Below are 26,400 nucleotides of genomic sequence, written 5' to 3'. Positions count from 1 at the left end.
GAGAACTGTTGTCAATCAGTGAATGATGGAGATAGATGGTCTAACTCAAGTTCTGACCCAAAGTCTTAGGATCTTCAGATGTTAGGTAAGAAATTCATTCTCACGAGATCTTGCCCTGCACTTAACCTATTTATCTGAACTCAAGGGGTCAGAATTTATTTTCCCATGCAGCAGGAGTCCCACATTGCAGCAATTCTTAGGAGAACAGCATCTTCCACAGTTCCTGGGCTTTGTACCCTGATGCACTTTGCCTAACCTATCACAATAAAGGAGAAAATGGGATAGAAAGAGGACATCATTCTCACCTCTCTGTTCTCCATCTTCTGTTGTGGCTTCTTCTACTTGCAAAATAAGCCAATGGAAGGGGAGAGCATGTTGGGGAGGGGGGGCAGAAGAAAGCTTTTCCAGATAATTCTAGCTAGTGGAAACTTGTGGGTGGAAACTTGAAATTCATCTCCAGTTTTAATTTTAATTATAGCTGAAGAAGAATTTTAGAGCTCGTGAAATTCACTTTTCCTTGAGGTGGGCTTTTATGATCTTCCAGCTAACCAATCCTTCCTGATTGGACCCCAGTTCTGATTGAAAGTATATCCAATCAGACCTAGAGTCAAATCAGGAAGGAATCTTTAGCGCATAAGAGAAAGGACTGAAAATCTCGTGGCTAGCCAAACATATATGTATAGGCAACCCAGGTTTTCAGAATGCATTCCAGCTTTGACATAAACACTCTTAAGTGTTGAGTTTTTATTTAGTGTTAGACTGAGAGAAGAAGTAAGAACAATTCACACACCCTACATTACTCTGGAATGAAAATTCCTCTAAAGTAGTCACAAAACATTTAAAACTGAGTGACATTTAAATGATAGAATTTGGGGCTTCTGTTATCAAGTGACAGACGTCGATTCACAAAGGAAATGAAATAAACTCACCTACCCTGCAACACACTGTTTATAATAGCTTTTTTAGAGCTTGGTAATAAAGTTGTGGTTGATTTCACTTCCAAAGCATTGCACCTTCACCCTGTCTTCCTCTCAGTTCTGCAAATGATGCATTGCATGTCGAAAGTTGACGTGGTAACGTTTTCACCTCCCTCTCTCATTCTATTATAATTCAGAGAGAGTGATGGACAGTAGGTTCAGGACAGGCAAAAGGAAGTGCCTCTTCACACACTATTATTAACTTACAGCATTCATTAGAACAAGATGTGACAATATTCACCAACTTGGATAGCTTTTAAAGAGGATTAGAGAACCATAGAGGATGGGTCTGTGAGGTTACTCACTGCTTTCTGTACAGTGTAAGGGTTTGGTTTGAGCTTCAGCATGTGCTCACAGAAGTCCTCTATCATTTACTGAGGGGAGAAACTAATAGAACTACAACAAAAGATACTGGGGCGTGGTCCAGAGGGAGTAGGTTTCCCTATGAAAATCTGAAGAGTGAAAGTGCAGTGTTAAATTGTTGCCTGCTGAGATGTAAATTTATTCTAAGCAAGCAGCTCAGAGGCAAGCCAAGGAGTTTTGATTTTGGCTGCATGCAACACCATACATTAAAAACCACACACACACAAAGAATCTCATGAACATTAATTTCATAAGTGTGCTTGGAATTGTAGCTCTGTGAAGTTTCCAACAGTCATTGGGGGATTTGGGGGATAATGTGTTTTAAACATAGGGTGCATAGGCAGGCTTCGGGGTGTCTTTTGCAAAGCTGGCCTGAAAATGATGATAACATGTTTCTGTCAGCATTAAAGACCCACTGCGTGAATCCAGAGAGAGAGAGAGAGAGAGCGCTCCGGTACTCTTAGAGTCTTATGCAGAATCTCTTAAAGGATACAATCAAAGCTGTTTTCTTTTTGTGGGGTTTCCGAGAAGTTTTCAGGTGTTCCAGGAAGGTTCTTAATTCCATGTTCCCCATAGCTGTGTTATTATATTATATATAATATTATTATATTTGTCACTTATTACAGAAAAATTGTCTCAAAGTGACTTAACTATTTCACTGAGAATTATGCAATGCAATGTTAAAGCAACTTTCTAGCAAAAGTGCTGGACACTTATTTTTGCATTCATAAAACTTTAGGGAAGATGACTCATACGGTAGATGCTCTTTCTACACTGTAAGATAAGGCATTTTTTAACTAGAGAAGCACAAAGCCTCCTAAGCGAAGAGGCCTTTTTAATGCTATGTTGTGGCTATATTAACTTTCACTGCATTTTGCAGCTAGCACTTTTAAAAAGCTTATTGGAATAGAGTGTGCCGATTAGGTTTCTAGTCTATACCTTGTTGATAACTGTGAAGAACAAGAGGTCAGTAGAATATTTTGAAATACAAACCCTACAACAAATGTAAATGCTCAAAAGAATTCTTTATAGCTAAACAGTTCCGAGTGACACATGAAAAAATACAGTTTAGAAGAAATGGGAAACTGCAAAAGGAGGAGACTGAAAGCTTCCACTTTTTGAATCAACTGCAGTTTTACATTGCATCTGAACTTGAGAAATTCTGATCAATTTCCCCGTAGCAATTCGTCACAACTTTGGCGGTTATGGCCTTGGGTGGAATCCTTTAGTCTTTTCTTCCCTATAGGGGGGGCATGAAGTGGTGACTCACCCCACACACACACCCTGGCGGCGATTCCAGGGTCCTCTTTTAAAAGGGGTTATATAATGGGTGTCATTGGCCATACACTGAAAAGTTGTCAGTGAACTACCCTGTGTGCGGGGATATGGGCTGGGCTGCCTGCGTACACATATGTCTCGCAGTGCACCCCCATATCCCATTAACTCTGATGTGCCCCAGTTCCCCAGCTGGGGGGCTGGGAGGGATACACGCCCAAGGCCTAGGCCAAAATCTTCCCACGTTCGGAAGATTAATAAAGTTGTGGCCTAATTTTAATTCCATAACACATTGTCAGAGTCTTTATTCCTTTCTTATGATCCCTGGGGGCTGGGGCTGTCATGGCCTGGTCACACAATATCATATTCTGGGAAACTAAAATATTGGTTTTATTGGTGGAAGTTATTAAGATGTCATGTACCTTCTAGTTACAGGTAGGTAGCCGTGTTGGTCTGGGTCGAAGTAAAATAAAAAAATTCCTTCAGTAGCACCTTAAAGACCAACTAAGTTTTTATTTTGGTATGAGCTTTCGTGTGCATGCAAGAAGTGTGCATGCACACGAAAGCTCATACCAAAATAAAAACTTAGTTGGTCTTTAAGGTGCTACTGAAGGAATTTTTTTATGTACCTTCTATTTTGTCTTTTATATGCCTGCTTATATGCCTGCCTATATGCCTTAACACGAAAATGGATATTAGTCCCTTCTTGTAAAGACCCATTTTCATTAATTCCAAGAACGTTAAATATAAGGTCACAAACATCCTTTTCTTTAAGAGGTTAGCTTGGAGTTATGTTTCAGATCAGGAGCGCTTACAGTGTTTTACTGTGATTATAAACAAGGATACTTCCTTTTCATTTTACAATCATATTTAGTACTATTATTCCTCTATAATTCTCTCTATGCTAAGAGCAATTTAGAACCAGCATTGTGTAAGTTTGTTGTATTTTACTGTTGAAAGTGTCCTTTGACACGCCCTAAGACTATTTATGGTTCCTAGCCCTTTAAGAAATGGAGCTCCATTTGGTATATAAGCCAAGAATTAGAAACACCCTTTAGCAGTCTGAATAATGGGGACATACCATCACAACCAAGAGAGCTTTTGCAGCCCTGTGTTTTAACTTTTCAATGAGCAATGATATTTCTCAGCCCTTTAACATTAACATTTTCCTTCTGAGGAAACAGATATTTTCCAGTGAAAGGAGTAACTTAGCCAGCACTTCGTCAAGGTTTATTTCATTTAGAGGTTATTTTGGGATACTTATTTCTTTTCTATACTAAGTTTCTTTTGGAATATTTAAATCTATTATTTGTCTTTGAGGAATTATTAGTTGAGTTTTTTCACCTTTTTCAGGGAGTTATCACGGCAGAGTTTTGTTTTCACGCTGGTTATACCCTTCTATGATATCCTACCAGCATGAATAAGAAAGGGACTCACAGAACAATTGTAAAGGCTTTGGGTAGCATTGTGATATTACATCTTCCTTCTTTCCAGTCCATTTCCCAATGGACTTCATTTTATCTCTCACTTTCAGCATGTATGCAACACAAGCATCCATTCACTCTTGTATCCATCATCATTTCCACCTGCTGCTTCCCTGTGCCACTGGGATTTCCTTTCCTTTATCTACTATTTGTTTTCCACGCTTCCTAGCTTGTTTCACTGGCTCTCCACCCTTTATTGAACCTTCAGAACCATCACTGATAAGGGCTAACGATGGGGTAAATTTGTAGGGGGAGTATTCAAAATACAAAGACCTGCAGTTCAAAAAGTCACATCATATTTTGAGCTGGGAAGGGCTCACAGGAGGAGTGAGAACCTGTGGACTCCAGCTCTCATCAGCCCCAGTCAACATGGCCGGTTAATATGGGAGTGGCAGTCCAGCAGGACCACTGATTCCCCATCCCTCATCCATAGCTTGGTGAAAACAATGTGTTATTCATGAATAAATTCTCAGGTTCAATTGCTGGTATCTCCACTTGAAAATCAGCAGATGATGAGAGGAACCCCAGACTGATGACACGCAGAGCTGTTATCAGTCCGATATTGATATTTTGATTGATCCGTGTAGTATTAAATGTGCTTACTTTATCTTGGCATATGGTCTGGTGATAGCTCTGCCTTCAGGAATTCTAAGTATAATCCAATTTCAGTGAATGCATGAGTCTCATTAGGTTTTTGAAAACATTTTAGCACCTTTAATTTGCTTAAAATGTGTTTTTATAAAAAAAATTAAATTATCAGTATGAAATTTGTATTCTATACTCTCTGTGAGGGAATGTTTAGCTGAATGATAGCAACTGGTTCGATGATACCAAATCTTAAAGACTGAGTAATAATAATAATGAGTAAGGATTTGACCTTGAGTTTCCCCACATTAGTGAACCTTTATACTCTTTCCAGGACGTGGGTGGAGCTGTAGTCTAAACCACTGAGCCTGGGGCTTGCCAATCAGAAGGTCAGCAGTTCGAATCCCCACGATGGGGTGAGCTCCCATTGTTCAGTCCCAGCTCCTGCCCACCTAGCAGTTTGAAAGCACATCATGCTGGCCACATGACCCGGAAGCTGTCTGTGGACAAATGCCGGCTCCCTCGGCCTATAGAGCAAGATGAGCGCTGCAACCCCAGAGTCGTCCGCGACTGGACCTAACGGTCAGGGGTACCTTTACCTTTATACTCTTCCCACTTTGCAGCAAGTTTCACATCCAATTTTACTCTTCTTTCAGAGCTCTGAAGTTTCCAATAGATATTGACTTCATGCCTGATGAAGAGATCTCTATAACTTAAAAGCTACCTATCATATCCTAGCCATACGAGTTCAGTAAAATGGAGCACCTGAAGCACATTATAACCTATCAATTTCCATATCAAAGCCATCAGTGTAGCTTCCAGTTAAGAAATCAAGCCCAGCCCCAATGATTGCCATACTTTTTGCTCTCCAAACCAGTTGACAATATTTCATTTTTCTTTCCGAACTGTCCATTGGGTTCTAGTGCATAGGAGATAGTGATCCTAAGACAGTTAAGTGTTCCTTATAAATTCACAGTACATTCCAAGGCCTGTCAATGCAGAAGTAAGTCACACCGAGTTCAATGGCACTTACTCCAAAGTAGGGCTGGGGAAGAAAATTCAATTCAGTTCTCATTTAAAGCCAAATCTATCAAATTCCACACTTTCTGAAACAATATGAGAACAAAAGCACAGCTATCCTTTGAAATGTGGATGTATCTGAATTACGTGATGCAGTTCTCTGACCAAATAATATTTCTCTAAGGTATATATTAGGGGAAAGTGTGCCTAAAGATGAAGCTATTTGTGAAAATATCATACAAAATTCATTACACCAAGATAAATTACTTACAGCACTGTGTACGTTACTTAGAACTGCATACATACATTTCTGGGCTAGGAGACATTTGCACAAAAATGCTGATAAATTTTCATGAGGATTTTTTTTAAAGAGAGAAAATGCAAATTGCTGCAGAAATGTGGAGAACTGAATTTTAGATTGGAAAAAGAGAGAGAGAAATGGATAGAACTGATATTGACAGCTATTTCCATCTCTGCCCCCAAGAAAATGAGTAAAGGATTGCAGCTTTAATTGTGCCATGAAGGCTCCAGTCCTTTGCACCCAGCCCCACTGGATAGAATGGGATTTACTTCTGAACATAGGAATGTGCTGTCAATCACCCTGATTTGTCTGGGTTTTAAGGTGCATATAATTTCTATGGGCTTTGTCCTTCATTTTCTGAATCAGTTTAAGCTAGAATGGACGATAAAAATGCATTTGGGTGTTATGAATTTATTAATAAGCATTCTATAGTAACTGATGGCATAACTCATCATCATGAATGTCAAAATGTTTTATATTGCAATTTACTTGTGTAATAACTATGGATAATTCAACATGGCTTGAATTATGAAATATCCTTGTAAGGCTTTATACAACTATGCTCTTCTACTTGCTGAAAGGAGTGTGTATCACAAAGTAAACAATGTTGCCAGCTCTTCAAAATTCTCAGTGGTGTACAATGCATAATGCTTAGAAACTAGATTTATTTTCAAATATATTATTCCAATGAATTTTAAGTAGGAAAAAATAACAACCAATAAACAACAGTGGCAAGAAAGACACAGTCACTTTCCATAATCTATTTTCCACACAAATAAGATTTAAGGTTGAAATAAGGTAACCATAAAGCACAGTTACTTAGAAACTAAATAAACACTACTTTAACTGCTGAGTCAGTAATACGAACTCCTCTTCAGTATGTATGGTCGGCGGGCTTTGTTGACATGTAGTTGCCGTTTCAGAATGTAAGGAGTTTTCCTCTTCATCAGATCTTTATCTTGGCTTGCATTTTCAGGGTCATAAACATCTTGCTGAAGTAACTGTTGGTAATAACAAAATAATATGAAATCATTGTTTTCCTGTGGACTTTTGGTGAGGGGAGCACATCTGAATCATATCTATCTATATCTATCTATCTATCTATCTATCTATCTATCTATCTATCTATCATCTATCTAATCTATCTCTGTCATCTACCTATCATCTATGCTGCCTAAAGTTAATACCATGTAATATGAGCTAATCAATTACTATAGAATTGTCAACAATTACACTAGCCTTCCCCAACAACTCCCATTACCCAATAGGGGTTTTCCCCCAACTCCAACTGAAATATTTAAGAAGATATTTTAGTTTCCTGTTAATTGTGTTGTTTCGAATGTATAATTTATATCTGACTTCCTTCCAATATTTGAATGTTTTATTCTGGATTGTTTTATTTGATGTTTTGATGTGTTGTAAACCGCTTTGAGATGCCCCCCCCCTTAAAATCGAAAGCTGTATAGAAATGATATGAATAATAAAATAATATCCTTCATGTCCTAAGGATCAGAAACTTATTGCATGCAGAAATAAAGATTAAGTGGATGTTACCTGCACCCCTCTCCTTTTGAACTCTTTCCATCTAATTCTAGATGCATGGGAACTAGTTGGGGATTTGCAGTAGTCAAGGAGATGGGACTTTGTACATTTTTAAGGTATTGTCTTTTAAAGTATTACTTTGCATACTGTGGCTGAGAAGTCAGACTCTGAAGTTTTAGGGCGAGATTGGGTCCCATATAATTTCCTTCATCATTTACCGGTAGGAATAAAACTATGACATCCCTAATCTAGGAATAAAAATTCTAGCCTGAGGGCCTGTTAAACTATGGACAATTTCATTCAATACCTTGCTAACTAGGAAAAACATACTAATAATTTCATCTGTGCACTGTATGAATAAAAATGGCTTTTCATAGTAATATGACCAAAGTAAAGCAAAACTTGGGTTCCCACCATGATTTGACTTACCTCCCAGTGCTGAAAGTTTCTGCTGTGGCAGACTTTCTGAAGCTGGTACAATGTCAACAAAGCTTCCAAAGTGGAGCCATCGAGAGTAGAGGGAAACTGTCTTCTTGACAGGAGGTCTTCTTCTTCAACATCACCCACATCCTCTTCCTGGTTGTTTATGTTGCTTAGGAGGTCACAGATATTTAGAAGGGTCATTTTCCACTGAGGAGGCTTTGCCTTGTTTATCTGAAAGATCAAAAGGCACAGCATGTCAGATGTTCTTGCCTGTTATCAGTAGACAGTGCCACTTGAATAACAGAATGAGGTTTTTGAATGTGCTCTCGGGCTCCCATATAACTGTTGTTCCTGTATGCTAAGAAGTGTTTCATATGTCACAGAAGGCTGAAGGCTTAGCTGTGAGCATGAGGTTTTGTCTGCTATTCTGTTCTGCCATCCACCCTGCCTATATAGCACAGATTCAGTTGCTGTCATTCAAGCTGCAAGCTGACACAAGGTTAGAGATGCTTCTCAGCATCAGCATATCAGAATTTCATTTCCCTTGATTCTGAGAGTCACAGTGATACTCACAAAGCTCTAGATCCTGGCAGCTTGTTAAGCTCACCATCAGGGCCAAAATAATAGCACGCTAGTGATAGCACGCATTCCGTGTGATTAAAAAAAGTTCATCTTCCCAATCCAGTCATGGGCAGTTAATCAAATATCTACCTCCTAAGGCTCTCCACTCCCAACTGTCATTGCTCAGTCTTTGAATGATCTGTATGGTTGTATTCAATGCCTGTCATTCTCAGAGTCGACCTATTGAAATGAATGGATATGACTAATGTAAGCCTATAGATTTTCATTGGTGTAATTTGACTAGAAACGAAATGGTTGCAATCCAATGTCCTTAACTTTTCATCATATCTTGAAAATCTACATTTCTGCTGATGCTTCTTAAAAATGTTAAATGGATCCTAATAGCTCTAAGGTTGGTTTGGACATTATTTACAAGTCTTTGTGTTTTGTAAATAGAGATTAATCCCTTACATAACTCAAGTAAACTTTGGCTGTTTTAATACTGGATGCATTTTATCTGGAGAACTTCTAAGTTCCATCACTTGCCATCCAATTACGGAGGGGCCACCTCTCCCTCTTCTAGCATGACATTTTGATTGCTTACAGGTAGGTAGCCATGTTGGTCTGACGTAGTCGAAACAAAATTAAAAAAAAATCCTTCCAGTAGCACCTTAGAGACCAACTAAGTTTGTTATTGGTATGAGCTTTCGTGTGCATGCTCATACCAACAACAAACGTAGTTGGTCTCTAAGGTGCTACTGCAAGGAATTTATTTTATTTTGATTACTGATCACCATTCAATCTGTTTTAGTCAGTCTCACCTTCACTGCTTACCTAAACAATGTTCTTTGCATTTAAGGATGCACATGAGGAAAGTGTGTTAACATCAAAACACTTACTACACTGGGAAGGTTTTTTTGTCAGCTAATTAACACTTTGTAAATCATTTTGTTAATTAGTTTGAAAAAAGATACTATTCTCCCTCTAGAGCACTTTCATTCTATCAAGCAATTTTCCACCATGGATGTACAGACACTGAATTGTTCGATTCAAATGCAAAACATTTCCCCAGACTTCTGCTATTTTGCCAGTTAAAATAAACCTTGTTACATCTGTGCTGTTGGATAAGTGACAATTCAAGAGAGCCTTAAGAGATGTTTCAAAGTAGAAAGCTTAATTCTAACATTCAGGATTTCTTTTCTTTGTACATATAAATTAGGGGTGGTGTATATGTGGCCCTCTGGGTGCTGCTAAGCTCCCATTATCCCTAACCTTGAGCCATGGTGGCCAGGACTGATGGGAGTTGGAATCCAACAACTTCTGCACAGGTTCCCCACACCTTCATTCGTCCCTTCATTTTTGGACAAAGGACATGAGTAGTAGTAGACATGAATGAGTGTGTTTTCTATATACTATCATGAAAAGCTTGCGTTTATTTAATCTATTATTTTTGTCATAACAATACCCACAGTTTCATGGAAAACTGAAATACATTATGTGACTAAATCCACATTCCATCAATATTAAATTTATCAAAGTTCTGTTCTGAAGTTGCAGTCAATACCTTCCTGAATATTTTTTTTACCCATGAAGTGGCAATTTTAATTAATTAAGAAAGACATTTTGAAGCAAGGTTGCTTTGGAACTGAACCTGTCCAAGCCTTGCAGGATTGTTTGACAACTTAATTACCGGGATACAATAACAGATGGGTCCAGGAAGCAAAACCAAAAGGTGGCAAAACCCAGTCTTCTGAAAGATTGTTTAGGATTTCATCTGAATGGTTATTTTTTTTTAATTGAGCATGAACAATGATTAAGGTACTTATATACATCTCTGTTTTGCAGGGGGTTTGTATCCAGTGCTAGTTCCATGCAGAAAGGAAAGATTGAAATTATTGGATATGGTGATAATGGATTCACTACTTTCAGTGGGCTTACCCTACTTAGCTGGATACAACCCTGAATGCTCAGGTAAACACTTTTAAGGCAACAGCTACTCACTTTGATGATCCAAAGCGAGGATGGGTAACCACAATGGTAACCAAATGGGACTGAGTGGATCCTCTGTCAAGAAAGACTGCAGCATTTGTGACTTTTTAGTTCAGAGAAAAAGCAAGCAAGAGGCAACATGAATGAAGTTTATAAAATTATGCTTGGTATGGAGAAAGTGACTAGAGAGAGAAAAGCTTTTGTCCCTCTTCCATAACACCAGAATTTGTGGAAATCCAACGAAGTTGAATGTTAGAAGATTCAGGAGAAATAAAAGCAACTACGTCTTCTTCCTGCAGCATCTAGTCAAACTATTGAACTCACTCCCCTAGAAGGCAGCAATGGCCACCAACTTTGACGGCATTAAAAGAGAACGAGACAAATTTGTGGACTATCAATGGAAACCATGGGGCAGGAGCATGCTTTTATGGCCATATTTTGCTCACTGGTTTCCCACAGGCATCTGGTTGGCCACTGTGAGAACAGGATCCAGGATCATTGGCTTGATCCAGCAGGCTATTCTTATGAGTTTACTGCCCTCCAGATTACTGGCCTAGAACTCCTATTGCCCTTGATCCTTGGACCTTCTTTCTATGGCTGATGGGAGTTGGAGCCCAACAACATCCAGCGGGACAAGCAGGCTCCCCATGAAAAAGAATGAATGAAAAGTAATGGCTCCTGCAGAATGTAACTATTTTGTGGGAGGGATTCATGGGCATACTAGAGATTTAGGCTTGATCAACTGAAGTGGATTAAATGGGCTCTGTTGCTCAACAAAACCTTTTTTAAAAAAACAAACCACTTTTTGAAGTTAGGAGAAGGAGAGTGAAAATGAATTGCACTGGACCGTGTGCGATGAATTAATGATTAATGAAAAGACATATGAACACCCCCACGGGCAAATCAGGATGAATGCTCTGAATGGGAGACCATAATTTAACCTCTGCTTATGCTTTGCACAAGCAAACTGGGATGAATGCTCAATAAATACATCATCTGGAGAAGCCCTAAGAGAATCAGGGCGTGAAGTTTTCAAGAGTCATGGAGCAATTTGCTAAAATGCAGAAGATTTGCAATGTGAACTATGCATGCAAGGGATGTGGCTTTAAAAACAAAAGGAAAAACCCTGGTGCAGTGTCCAGGGAATCATTTCCTCACAAGAGAACACTAATCTAAAAAGAAAGAAAGAAAGAAAGAAAGAAAGAAAGAAAGAAAGAAAGAAAGAAAAGAAAGAAAGAGAAAGAAAGCATTCATGGAAGTGCAAGCACCCTGGCAGAAACAAATGTAACATTTTTGAAAATATTTTTTAAAAAAATGTTCAAAATTGAGACAGCATGGCAGTTAGATACTTTGTTGCTCAGTCCTGAGGTTTGTAGCACTCAGTTTTCTTTCATGTTTATTTCTCTTCATCCCTTTATACTGTTCACTTTAAGGCCATTGGATGGGTTGTGAACCTCGCCATGATAATTCATGCCAAAGGATATCACACAAACCAGAAGAAAAGGTTTGCCTCATTAATGCCATCCTCTGGTATGCTTTACCGATGTGCTATCCACGTATTTTATCAGAGTAAAAGAGGGTGGGGGGAGATTATTAGATGGTTGCTATTTCAGATAGCTGTTGGTAGATTGTTAGATCCATAGTTGCCAGAGTCCAGACCACCATCATTTATGTTAAACAGGCTTTGGAGAGTTTGGCCTGTTTGAGGTGACAGTAGGCGGTGGTGGCCCAAGGAAGAAAAAAGCATGTACATCAGAAGTAATTATGTCTTTGCCATTCCACTTTCAAATATCTAAATTAAAAAGTGCCAGCAATTCCCTTTGTTATAAATCCAAAAGGGGCTTAGCTGAGTTAGTCTGCTGTAGCAAATACACAAAAAAGTCATGAGTCACCTTGAAGACTAAACTTAATGACTAGGAAGTTTATGCCATGATAAATCTGTTTGTCTTTATGGGTCCACACAACTTCAGTTTGCATTTGCCTCTCTTTTGGTTGAAACTAATTTGCTTGTTTTTGTGTCAGATAGGTTCTTTGGTCGTCTCCCCCACCCCCTTCCCCATATATAAATGTTCATGTTTTCTTTATGTTTTATACTTTTTCTTGGCAATTTAGGGCAGCTGCTAATGCTTCAGCAACCACTTATAACTGAGCTGGGGAGCCTGTGGCCTCCAACTAATTTCAACCACAACCAGCATTGCCAATAATAAGACATAATGGGAGTTCTAGTCTAGGAACATTTGGAGGCTCCCATCTCCTGGTTAACAAAGTCCATGCTTCACTTCAATGTGAAGCCTTTTCTAGCCATAGGTGAGAGTGTACAGGCACAAATGGTCTGTACACTCTTTTGATGCCTTTTGATGGCTTCGACCATGTCTTCCAGTAAGGATTAGTCTAATTCCCCCCCCCAAGGTATCACCAGTTTAACCAAGAAAAAGTATTTTGTTGAGGCATCATTATAAGAAAACACAACCCTGTGGCTCATATTATGTGTGTGTATGTGAGAGAGAGGGGGGAGAGAATTCAGATATTTCCCCCCCATTATATTATAGAAATCCTTTAGAGCAATTAGTAGTAGCAGCAGAAATGCTATTTCTACCAAGGCCACAAGACTGCAATCACCTGTTCCAGCAAAGACAAAGGTCCTGAACATATGGATTGCAGGTGAAAGACTTGGAAAATGGTAATATTGACTATAGCTTGCCAAAATTTAGATTAAAATTTAGATCAAATTTTCTTTCGAAGTGGGGGGATGACCATTTGTGTCTGAAGGATCCTGCTTTTAACCTGTGCAATAAATCTTTTGATGGTGAAGCATTAGCTATTCACTTACATTAAGGAGATATAACTTGGGTACCCTTTCTTTGGCTACCTGCCTGTCAAACCATATGTTCCACATTTTGATATGTCACCTGTGGGATCCTGAGGCCATCCATTTGAGACCAAATATGAAGGGATACAATATCCTCAAAATGAAGGAGCCATCATTCACTGATTTCATGCCATGGAAGTAATTTTTCCATCAATTGGAGGTTCGCTAAAAAAATATGTTGCTACATGATAAAACTAGCAGTTCTAGGGATGGATTTTCACTGGCTTGATATGGTAATTGCACATCTTTTAAAATGTTACATCATTATTTGATTTTATGTTACCTTAACTTTCATCAGGTATATTCTGACCAGGAATATATCTTCCTCAAATAAATGTACTTCAGGCCATATTTCCATGCTGGCTGTTCAGTAAATGTATCAACAGTTCAGCTGAGAAAACACAAATTTTTCACTATCCCTTCACCCGTAGATTTTGGCTTTCTGCTGTCTTTGAAATTGAAGAGAATTTTTGCACAATACCTTGTATAGAATATTGTAAAACTGTGGTTTTACGATGGTGTGCTAAAACAAATATGTTTGAGAATTCATGCATTCTGTGGCAAAAAGGGGGAAACATTACCTTTGATGTATACATATTGGTCAATAAATCAGCTTCTAAGGCTTTCATTTCCTCTTCTGAATCTGTGAGTTAATCAGAAACATATGTTTGCTATTTCATTATAAATCACTAGCATTTGGGTTTCAACACATAGGATTTAGGAATATCCTTTAAAGGGATTTTAGGGTTAAGCACTGGCTAAAATAAATGCTTGGCAAGTGGTTTGTTCTTTAATACACATTCCCTGATTTATGCAGTCTCTCTCTCTCTCTCTCTCTCTCTCTCTCTGGAAAAGTGCAGCTCAATCATGAAAGCAGCTTATAATTGGTCCACTGCAACATTTTAGGGCTCCATCACCATTTTAGGGCTCAGAACCCATTGGTTCTTTGGGATGAGGGGTAGGTTTAATGACTTAATTATTTTAAGTTCCTACTACGTTTACCCAGAGGCACATCCTGAAAATATTTAAATCCAAGAGGTCAAATAGCGTTGAACTTCTTTTTGGCAGAAAGGACAGTTTTCACAGTAAACATTCCATATTCAGTGAGTTTGTATGTATGGATCCACATGACTAAAACAGTAAGAGATTTATGGTTCCAATGGGGTTTAGAGTTTTCTGCTAACATAGGTGACCCCTATATTAGCATGCTAGCAAGTCTTGAAGTTCTTCCCCCCCCCCTTTCCCCCAAGGGAAGGATAAGTCTGGAGGACTGATCCATGAATAAGAAGCAATTTATTTCAACAGTGAATTGCAGGGGAAAATTTATTGCATTCCAAGAGAAGAAGGAGAAGAGCAACTAAGTTCATTTGGCCCCAATGCAGCTATGGTTTGCTGTGGCTAAGGCTGCAACCCTATGCACAATTATTGAGATTGAGTTTCATTGAAAGCACTGGGACTTCCCTCTAAATCAATATGAATAAGATCAAGATCACTGTGCCATTGATAGCGATAAAATTTAATCATTAACTGTTTTAAGTCATAACTAGGATTGGGGGACAATATATACAAACATGTATGAAGATACTTAAGGGGTATTATGTTGCTACAGGGTCTCTTCCAAGGGCACCAGTAGCTGAAAACAACAATGAAATGGACTTACTAAAACTACTGACTTGGTTGGAATCGCCCAATAATATTCATAGTGATTTAGCCTAGTAAACTTTTAAACAGAATAATCTGTAGACCATATCTTTTACAGTATCAAATTCACACAATGAATACAGTATCTTTGGAATAGTGTTATTAATAGGTCTATGGTATAAATTATAAGCAGTAGATAGATGCCAACTTATAGGTGCAAGCCACATCTGCTTAAAATCAACATTTTTTTTCATCATCTCTAATGGAGCTAGATTGCAATACAAATTGTATGAGAAACGATATTGCTGAAAGAATGCTGCCCAAAGTAGGCAGTTATATTGTAATGAAGGAATCCAGACAACTTGGTGTATAAAAGCAAAGAACATTGGGGTAGAGTGAGGAGGAGGAGGAGGAGTTTGGATTTGATATCCCACTTTATCACTACCCTAAGGAGTCTCAAAGCGGCTAACAATCTCCTTTCCCTTCCTCCCCCACAACAAACACTCTGTGAGGTGAGTGAGGTTGAGAGACTTCAGAGAAGTGTGACTAGCCCAAGGTCACCCAGCAGCTGCATGTGGAGGAGTGGGGACACGAACCCGGTTCCCCAGATTACGAGTCCACTGCTCTTAACCACTTCACCACGCTGGCTCTCACATGTGGGTATATAAGCATGTGAGTGAATTCAAAAAAACCATATTGGTGTACATCTTCCTGTAAGGAAAAACAATTCATAGATCTGGGAAAATATCTATCTAGGCAAAAATAATACTATGCATATATATCTCCAGAATAAGTGAAAACAACCCAGGGATGTGCACATCAGAAAAATGATGCTAATGGCAACTGAAAATGATAGTTACACTTGAAAACTGCTACTATAATCTGTATGAAAGGCATCCTGTTTCAATTCCATGAACTCACAAGGAGATTTTGAATTTTAGAGTCACCTTCAACCTCATGTCATGCTTTACATATCATGTCCTCAGAGTTAAAGATATGGATGGTAGTAGTATTTGCTACCCTGCTGTGTTCTACTTCATTTTTTGTCTGGTTCTAACTATAAATATGTAAATCTAAATATTCAGATTAAAAGCTCAGTGAGTTCAATGGCAATCATTCAGTGTTCTATGGACCGTTCTATGGATATCACTCGTATGATCCTAGTCAAACTTAAGGCACTGCATTGGTTTTAATGAAAGCTTTTTGGCAAGTGCTTGCACTTCCCATTGGAATCCAGTGGGATTTTAAAGTACTTATCACTAGATTGTGTTTGGGATGATCAAGTACAAGGAACAGCAATGTTCTCAAATTGAAAAATGGAATATTTGCATAAGTGTTCTCTTGGCTTTATAATAACAGAGGATTGCAAAAGAACATTTGCAAAAGAGAAGTGCTGTGCCATTGAAGAATACAGCTCCTGCTGTTTTAAGTAGATCTAAATACCACTTTTCTTACAATGACTTTCCTAACACTTAACAGCACAATTAGTAACAGATTTAAAAAAATAAAAAGTTGAGAAAGCTCTGTTTCTGACACCGGGATGAGAACACTTCATATCAAAGTATCCATGTTATCAACTGGGCTATTATAGTACCCAATATCTGTAGAGCCCTTAAACAATGGTTTATGTACTTTTGACATTTCTTCTGATAGGAAAATGCAATATACTGATAAAAAGGGAGATAAAAACTGATTTAAAAAGGGAGAGAGCTGTTAGATGCTCCCCTAAACAGTACACTGTTTTTAAAGTAAGATTCATTGGGTTCAGCATGACACAGAAATTGAAGTGTTGTTTAACTTTAAACCTCACTGATTTAAAAAAAGAATTCCTTCATTGTAACTGCACTGGATTCTGGGTTGCTACTTCACTACATCCACATAAAGATACAAAGGTTTAAAGCATAAGCATTTTTAATGAGTTTGGGAATACTTTTGCTCTAGTCTTGAACCATGCATCATAGAGTTTTGAACTCTACATGAAGCAGCTGAATATGAAATACAACTTTACTCCATGAAATATTTCATGAATAGTCATGAAACACATGGACATTTGATTTGAACTTGGTTTACCCTAGTTTATGTCTCTCTGTGTATCATAGGAATATCAGATTATTTTGTATTTTGCACACTGCAGCTTTTTTCTTTAGGGGAAATGATATTCCAAAGTACAGGTTACCAAAAGATATTTTTTGGGAGGTGAGTAGAGTTGATTTAAAGCAGTATATTTGCATTCAATATCCCTGTTTTCTTTCTTTCTTTATGGTGATCTGCTGCTACATTTACTTAAACCCACATTTTCATTGAGAAAAAACTTCTTTCTGATCCTTTAAATTCATGTGAAATCAACCATGTTATTGATGAGTTTCAGCTATGGACAGACTGGAAAGATGCAGTTTGCCCCTTCGGTAGATCTTGCTCAAAGCTTCAGAAAGAACCTTCTCTTTTACCTTGCAGCCAAATCAAGTAACCATACATTCTTATCCCATTCAGGGTGCTTTCAGATAGGAGTTGATTATGGATGGGTGTGCCCTGGGTATGCATGCTTTTCACAGCATCCATAAGATGTCAAGGCATCAAAATGCCAGCCCAATTCCACCTCCACCTCACTTAATCAGGATTTGCTTTTTTCTGGGGTAAATGCAGGGAACTCAGTTTTGGCACGTCACAGGTGGGTGCCATTGCCATTCTAAGAGACGAGGGAGGTGTTCATAGTGAACCTATTTTTCAAGAAAAATAGCAGTGTGTGTGTGTGTGTGTGTGTGTTCGTGTGCACATATATGTGCACCACCTGTTGACAATAACCCTTTTATATTTGAACAATCCATTAACAATATTAAGTGTCCATCTGAAAGCACCCTCGTTCTCACAGCAGCCTATGAGATAGATTACTTTCCTCATTGTATTTTACGAAAACAAAACAAAACTGAATTACAGGTAAAAAGGTGACTTGCCCTAAAACTAGCCAGCAAACGTACAGTAGACCTGAGGACCAGAGCCGAGTTGCCTGTCTTCAAAATGGATCTATTGTTTGTTTCACATTAAAGGGTCTTCTTTCAGTTTTGATCTAGAATCACCTTTCTCCATGTGTAGGACTGAGCACACGGCAAGCCTATCCAAGTCTGGATTAAGCCATAGGAATTTTTCAGTCGGTTTCAGGTGTGGTTCATCAGATTTCAGAGTCCTACAACGAATCTTCCTCGATGGGGCCAGCTGTATCAAGATAGCTTATAGTGAACTGTTTTGGTACATTTGGTCCGGTTTTTTTTTTTAGCAGATGCAGAGGGGAGAAGCGAGCGCGCGTTGGCAACCACAGGCGCACACTTCCTTGAAAGTTGTGTGCTACTCTTGCGCGCACACGCACACTACAATAAATCTCCGAGTTTAGACACCTCCTGAGAGCTGCTCCACCATAGATAGCATCCGCCCTGTTGGGCGCCCAATCTTTGAAACCGGCCAAGTATTTCGGGATTGACTAGGCATTTCGCAACGCAGTCTCCCCTGCATGCGGCTCTCCCAGCTTAGCATAAAACCGCCCTGCGTCCTCCTCCTCGCCAGAGAGAGAGGCAAGCCCGAGAAGAGGCGCCCCTTGCCGTTAGCCCTGCGGAGAGAGGCTGCAGTAACGGGACTTACCTGAGCAGAGGCTCCAGGAGGCGAGCGCCAGGAGCATCGCGCACACTAGCTGCATCCTCAGTTTTGCCATGCTTCTTTCCCTCTAGAAAGTAAAGTCCGTACAAAGAAGGGACAAGCTGTGTGAGCGAGAGCGAGAGAGGGAGACACACACGCGGAGAGAGGGAGGGAAACGCACAGAAAAGAGAAAGAGAGAGAGAGAGAGGGAGGGAGAGAGAGAGTCGAGAGGTCTTCGGCTTTCCTACTGCCTTGAGCTGATTTCTGTTGGTCTGGACCATAAAGGGAGTTCTGGGCCATTCCCTAAGTATATAAGCGAGGGGGCTGATGTCATAAACGCACAACAGCCACTGTCTTTTAATGAAACACCCACCCACCCACTCGCCCGCTCCTCCTTCCTCGCCTCCCTCCCCTTCTCCGGAGTGAAACTGACGCGCGTCGTTAATTGCGCTCCGCGCTTCTTGACGCAGAGAGAGGGAGAGGGACACCGGGAGGCATCGGGCGATAAGAGGAACAACAATAACAAGAAAGTCGAACTGTGATGCATATGTCCCATGCAATTTAGACGATATAGGTAGTGACACAGTTATCCGGTAGGTATGATGTACCAGCATCATTATTCCAAATAATAATAATAATAAATAAATAATGTGCCACATTGGGAATTGGACCATTGAACCTAACAACATGAGAAGAGCTTCCTGAACCAGGCCAATGGCCCTTCTAGTCCAGCAAACTATTCACACAGTGGCTGGCCCGTTGCCTGTGGGGATCCTTCAAGCAAAACCTGAACACAAGAGCACTCTTCCCCTCTGCTGATTTCCAGCAACTGGTATTCGGAAGCATTGCTGCCTCAATTTTTAAATAAAATAAAATAAAATAAAATATTATTATCATCATCATTATTATTAAATGTTTATCCCCACAGGCAACTGGCTGAGCACTGTGTGAACAGGATGTTGGACTAGATGGGCCATTGGCCTGATCCAGCAGGTTCTTCTGAATCAATGGACCCCAGTCCCCAATGAAGCGCAATAATATTTAAATGCATCTCATCAAAGATTCCAAGACTGATACACTGATGTATGTAAAATGTTACCGTTTTACATATTTGATGGAGGGGGAACAAGAATACATCAGTCTATGTGGTCCAGTTAACTTTACATGTCTATCCAGAAGAAACCACAGTAACTTGAAGGGGTCCTATTCACAAGCAAGTATGCATAGGACTGCACCCTTGCTGATATTTGATTTTTTTTTTTAAAAAAATGGTTTACAAACATGTATGTGACTTTGTTTCTTTCAACGTAATCAGTTGCACATAAAAATATGCGAACTTCATACTTCAGGAGGTGACAAAAAATCAAAAACTAATTTCATAAAGAACTGTTGAATGATTTAATACGAACATTGCACAGGATATTATTAAGCAGACCCAGAAGATGAATGAAATGAACATACACTTGGCTGTTGTTAGCATAGTAAGTCAAGTTTATTCCTCTATCTACCTTTCTTCCATTAGGGGGCATAGTGGAAGTACGAGAAAAACTGTAACCTCCATGTGGCCAAAATACACTTTGCTCCATTGAGCTTATTGTACAAACCAACATGACAAGTGGCGACTTCAGTGTGTGGTGGATCATTGACTATGTAAGGCACGCTTGTGAAACATTTCTCAGGTTTGTTTGCATTTTCTGCCGTAACTTGCTTGGCTTGGATTGCATGCTGCAATGGACACGATCACTCAGCAAGAAATGAAACACGGATTTCATTAATGGTGAAGATGAGGATAAACAGGTATAGGGAAAGGGCATGATGGCATAGCTTGCAATCTGACTCATGCATACTCAGAAGCAGGTCCCATTATATTCAGCCAGGCCTACTCCCAGGTAAGTGTGGCTAGAATTGCAGCCTAAAACTTGAATAGAATATTGATTTCAAATGTAATTCCTCCATCACCACCCCACCCTCAAGACTCTACTTCCTGAAGACAGGACCAAGATTTGGGAAGTTTAAAGAACATTTTAAAAATATTTCCTAAGAATCCTGGGAACTGTAATTTCTTAAGGGTGTTTCAAATTTAAGCCCTGAAAGGGGAGATCTGCAGTTTCCAGGAATTTTTAAGAGGGGTGTTTTAAATGCACGACATATACACAGTCTTAGAGTGCAATTCTCTGCATGTCTATTCAGAAGGAAGTCCCATTTTACTCTCCAGTATATCTGTTTCAGATTGCAGCCAGGCCTAAGGGTATTGTAGAGAAACATGTTGTTTCTTAACATCAGGAAACACACCCCTTGAAGCAGTTTTATTTTCCTTTTGCAAGGTAGCCGTTTTCTTGCAATCATGACAAAACATTACAGAAAGAAAAGTCATTTTCTGGCATGGAGTGTGGAGTGGGATATCGCCAGCTGGGTGCAAGATGAACACACAAACAGGGTGTTCTACACACTCTACACACACACAGCTCGACAGTGCATATGACAGACCCTCCAAGTGTCCCTATTTTCCAGGGACCGTCCCAGATTTACAGGAGCTATCCTAGTTTCTGATTTGATCCTGGAATGTCCCGCTTTTCCTTAGGATGTCCCTGTTTTAATTAGAGAAATGTTGGAGGGTATGGAATCATCCACCACCCAAGCCATCTGAAGGCAGCCCTGTACAGTATAGGGAATTTTTTTAAAGTTTAATGACTTGTTATGTTTTTATATATATTGGAAACTGCCCAGAGTGGCTGGGGCAACCAAGTTAGATGGACAGGGTCTAAATACTAAAATTATTATTATTATTATTATTATTATTATTATTATTATTATTATTATTTTATTAAATAGGATGTCCCTATTTTCATTGGAGTATTGTTGGCAGGTATGATATGGGCTTGTCTCCGCTGTAAAACCCGCTGTTAAAACCCAGATCCTTTTATTGTTGTTGCTGCTGCTGGTAGCCAAAGACTGGTTTTTAAACCCTTTCTGTGCTGTTTTTTCTGGCGCTTTGGCAGACGATGATTGGGTGTAATAGCGTTCATTTTTTAACCCGTTCTGTGCTGGGTTTTTTGGCACTTTGGCAGGCTATGTCGGTGCTGCGTGTTAGTTCCTGCAAATGTATTATTCATCATTTATTTCTGTTCTCTTCCCCCCCCAAAAAAGCGCAGCAGCTTTGGGGCACCCCCCCCCCAAAAAAAAACCAAAGAAACTTTTGCACCCCCAAAAAAACCTCCAAAACTTTGGTCAGCAGCTCCCCCCAAAAAAGCTCAACAACTCTGGACACTTTATGGTAAATAAGGGGTTTTTGGTTTGGTTTGGTTAAATAATTAGTTTTTGGTTTATTAAATACAGTTATATATTACAATTATACATTTTTGTTATGTAAACTATAAATATCACAAAATTGTGTTTTTTTTTTCTCGAAGTGACACACCACCCGAGTTATGCTCGGTTTTTTGGTTAATTTTGACACACCAAGCTCAAAAGGTTGCCCATCACTGACTTACACCATCCTCATTAGTTGTACTAGTATTATTTATAATTTACAGTATAGTGCACCATCAATAGCCATGACAACCCTTCCCATGATGTGGACCTAAGCTCAGAACCATGCTACGCACATCTACTTAATGCTACTGTGTCCCATGTGACTTACTCCCAAGTAAGTGAGTCTAGGATAGCAGCCTCATTTCAACAGTTCTGGGTTACTTTAAGCCTCCTCTCACACTTCATTTCCTCACAGAAGACTAGAGGGTTTTAAAAACAAATTAAATAAATAAAATCCTGTTCTGACAGTGTTTGATATAATAATTAACATTCATTAGTATAGAATGAGAATCAACATGGCAATTTCAGAAAGGGAATCAACTATATCCCCTAGAGGACTAATGTTGCATACTCTGGCCCCAGCTACAAGATCATGCAATTTTAAACAATGGGATGACTTCTCTCTCTCTCTCTCTCTCTCTCTCTCTCTCTCTCTCTCTCTCTCTCTCTCTCTCTCTCTCTCTCTCTCTGGTTTAAGTAGGTAAATGATTGGGTACAAAAGGACCACTCAGGCTCTTGAGGTTGTCTCCCAGAATAATTCATGATTCAGTGTAATATGCATTTCTGTTCCAGCTAATAGCCTTTGGCTTTTTACTCTATTTTTATCTTGAATTGGGCACCTTAGCAGACAAGAGTGTTTTGATACCCAAAGTCTTCTGCACCTTTGCATTTCCCTCAAAATGCATAGTCTGTCCTTGCTATATTTTCAACAGGCTGGAACAGGCCTGGCATTATTGATCCAGGTCGCTGTTTCATTTTCTCCCAAACAAAACTGAATTGTGACAAATAATGTTAGAAATGGGAAGAAATTTAAAGAGCAAAGTGTGAGGCTGCTTGTTCTTACTGTTTTAAATTTAAACTGTTTTACATTTAAAGGTGAACCCACCTAAGTCTCATATTCTGAAACAATATATTAGCTGAAGCACAACCATCCATCGAAATTCACATTTCTCTAAATTTTGCACTGCAGTTTTCTAGCCAAGTAATGTGTACAAAAATGCATATAGGAGAGTAATGTGCATATATTAGTGCATTATGTTGGGGAAAATGAATTATATTGGGGAAAGTCATTTGCAAGAATGTGTGAGTTGGGAAATTGCATACAAAAATGTGTATATAACGATAAATTGGCACTAAAATCCAGGTGAATTTTCATGAAGAGTTTTTTTTGGGGGGGGCAGGGTGCAAATCTTTGAAGACAAGAGCTCTGGTGGTGTTAATCTTTCTCTGATAGACTGGTGTGGGTTATAAAAAGGCTGCAATGCTTTGCGTGCTTACCCAGGAGTACCGCTGAGCCAGTGTCAACAGGATATTTAAGGAGTGGATGTTGGTGAGCACAGAGGTACCTGCAGATGACACACTTGTGGCCCCTGCTACACATTTATAAGAGCAGTCTATGCCAAACAGTATGGCAATATTCAGTGATGAGTTCTAATTATGCCTATAAGGAGCAATATGCATGTTTTTTGTAATGAAGAGAGTAAATAAATGCCTCTAGATGAGCATAACTGAGCTTCACAAGCCACATGCTCCCTCAACTGTGCCTTTTCAGACTGTACCTCACTTGGTGGCTTGACAGGTGGAGATTAAAGCAAGGCTAAGATCAAGTGCACTGTCTGCTTGATATAAAGTGCAAGGTTGTGTGTGGCATATAAGGAAGCAGCTTGGGAAAGAAGCAAATAAACAACAATAAAAAATATCTGTTGAATCAGCTGTGAATTTGGAATCCATTGACAACAGTGTAGTCCTAACAGAGGTTTGAGTCCTGCTGTAGAACTAGTGCTAGTAATACTGCACTCAGTAGGTATTTATTGGTGTCTGTATGGTGGCGCCAAGCACTTTGGAAGGACATTACTTGTGAAAGGAGCAGTTCACTTGGCAACCACAAGTTCTCAGGAAGCTGCAATGTAACCTGCTTGGTTGATCAGTGGTGGCGAACAAAGCAGAGAAATTGAACCAGACAGTTTCACCAATCCCTCTCACTGAGGAAACATACCCATCTGGCTAAAATGTTGCTTCACCATGCCCACAACTCTGCCCTAGTTATGGTGGTATATGAGTCACACTGACTGGGGAAAAATTGTGCAAACATAATGGGGTTTGTTGTAATTTGATCATAGTTTATTCTAGCCAGTGCAACTCATGAACAGAGTTGCATTGTCATTTGCTTAACACTATGCCCAGCTACGGCTGCAATATTAAACCCACTTTTCTGGGAGAATGCCTCAATGAAGTCAATAGCCCTTACTTCTGAGTAGATATGGTTAAGATTGTGCTGCAAGCTGTTAGGTCTAATTCATCAATGGTACATCTGCTACAATGTTCTGCATTTTGAGCTTTCAACTTTGGTCCGTGCATTTTTAAGTGCAAAGATTTTGCATCAATTTATCTTGGGCAAATTCAAAGGTTTGACCTGAAGAGGTCACGATATGGTATGCTATGATAATACAAACCAACCATACGGTGGCGTTGATCTTCTCTAATTGCAAGGATGAAACATGAAATTTCAATAGTGTCCCATGCCCCACAATGCCATCCATTGCTGCTCCCTATGCTGGCTGTAATCAGCCTCAAGAGCTGCCAGTAAAATCACAGGTATAGCTACAATCCCATCCAGATGCATAAGCACACACTTCTGATTCAAGCAGAACTCTTGTTGCTACACAATTGCAGACATGTGTGAGCCTGAGCATCTTAATTGGTTGGAAACTCAGTGGAGTCGCACAGTGTACTTTTGGCAAGGTGGGGGGCAGTGGGTGGGGGTGAAGAGCTCAGACATGCTACTTGCCAGCAAACTACATAGACTTTCTGACGACAATGCCCAAACAGATCTTTGCTAGTCTAGATGACAAAATGGGATCTTGAAAGATGGAGCCAAATCAGCAATTGTGTTTTCTGGCGCAGTGGGCTGGGGTGTTGGGTTGGGGTGTTATAACAACAGGCAGAGGCGTAGGAAGGTCAGGTGTGGAAAATTTCTTGTCAACCCCCCCCCCCCACACACACTGATTTTTATTTTATTTTTTTGGCCTGCAAAAATGATTTTACGTTCTTTCATATTTTCTTACAAATGAATGTGGATTCTGAGCCTCTGATAACAAGCAGGCGACTATGGACAGATACTTAAATCTACAGGGTGGATTGTGTTTTGGCTTGTGTTATTTTATTTATATTTATTATGGTTTGTTTATTTAATAAAATTTATTATGGAAAACCTGCAAAGTGTTTTACCAAAACAAAAAAACCACCACAACCAGCTTTTATGGATAGGAGGTGGACTTGTTTGAAGCCAGACAAGGAAAGGCTTCATTCAGGTCCACCTTGAGTGACTTGCCCCAAACTGGCATGTGATCAGGCCTTTCAAATTTACAGGTTGCCTGCAATTGGCCAAAAAAAGATTTGACCTTTACGGGCTTTCTGGGCCTCTCATGCAGCCAATGGGGGAAACACATTATCCAGCAGCCGCACGAGAGCCAAGGATTCCCCCGCCCACCCTGCCATGTTTGTGATCCCATCAGGCCTCAATTGTTGCCACTTGTCAAAATGGTAAGCGTGCTTTCTGGCACAACAGGTAGTTGGTACATCTCTCCTGTAGTGAATCAGGAGTTTGAAGGGACCCAAAGGGTCATCAGAAGTACCTTTCATTCACTTCCAACTTTGCATTCATAAGAACAGCACTGCTAGATCAGGAGAGTGGCCCAACTAGTCCAGCATCCTATTCTCAACCAGAAGCCTGCAAGCAGGGCCTGGTCTAAACCATCCACTGAGAAAGCTTCCATCTAGGTAAGCCCTGAATCTCAACTTGTTAAGAATGGGGACACCTGCAGAAGCAAGAGAAGATGGCATGATGGTGGTACTAAGCGGCTAGAGCAGAACATGAATGCTGTACTCCAGAATCTCAAAGTTATTTGGTGGAGAAGGAAAATGCACAAGCAATTAGGCAAAGCTCAAAATGACATAGATGGTACTGCAAAGTCCAGAGGGCTGGTTGAAGTGGGAGGAAGCTGGAACATCCAGAAATCCTTTTGCTTGGGAAGTCAGAATTCCTGGCTGGCACTGCCTGAAATGAGTAAGATTTGCTTTGGCAGGACAGTCTGAAGATCAGAGCTTTACTTTCATCATGTTAGGGGTTGTTGTTATGCTTTCAAAGCAGTATCAAACATCTCCCAAATGATTCATTCATTTATTGATTAATACCTGTTTGGAAACCACTGAAAA

General features: G+C 39.7%; 1 protein-coding gene across 1 annotated transcript; it reads right to left on the bottom strand.

Moving 5' to 3' along the window:
• Positions 1–6,650: 6,650 nt before the first annotated feature.
• On the bottom strand, positions 6,651–18,991 carry NTS (neurotensin). Its single transcript, XM_035128038.2, has 4 exons — positions 18,661–18,991; positions 13,971–14,032; positions 7,977–8,201; positions 6,651–7,006 (listed from the first exon to the last, which is right to left on the bottom strand). The coding sequence occupies exons 1-4, from the start codon at positions 18,728–18,730 to the stop codon at positions 6,860–6,862; spliced, it is 504 nt and encodes a 167-aa protein (XP_034983929.1). The 5' UTR covers positions 18,731–18,991; the 3' UTR covers positions 6,651–6,859.
• Positions 18,992–26,400: the final 7,409 nt, after the last annotated feature.

This window comes from Zootoca vivipara, chromosome 10, assembly GCF_963506605.1.
Source record: "Zootoca vivipara chromosome 10, rZooViv1.1, whole genome shotgun sequence".
Classification (NCBI taxonomy): domain Eukaryota; kingdom Metazoa; phylum Chordata; class Lepidosauria; order Squamata; family Lacertidae; genus Zootoca; species Zootoca vivipara.
The sequence above is the reverse complement of the archived record's forward strand: the minus strand, read 5'-3'. Positions and strand labels throughout refer to the sequence as shown.

What these genes read in the sequence shown, in the direction of transcription:
- NTS (XM_035128038.2), bottom strand. Translation starts at nt 18,730, where the DNA reads ATGGCAAAACTGAGGATGCAGCTAGTGTGCGCGATGCTCCTGGCGCTC. An exon ending in CCAATATGTATACATCAAAG is followed by an intron (nt 8,202 to 13,970) that starts GTAATGTTTCCC and finishes TTGATCTTTCAG; the next exon opens with ATAAACAAGGCAAAGCCTCC. An exon ending in GAAACTTTCAGCACTGGGAG is followed by an intron (nt 7,007 to 7,976) that starts GTAAGTCAAATC and finishes TATTACCAACAG; the next exon opens with TTACTTCAGCAAGATGTTTA.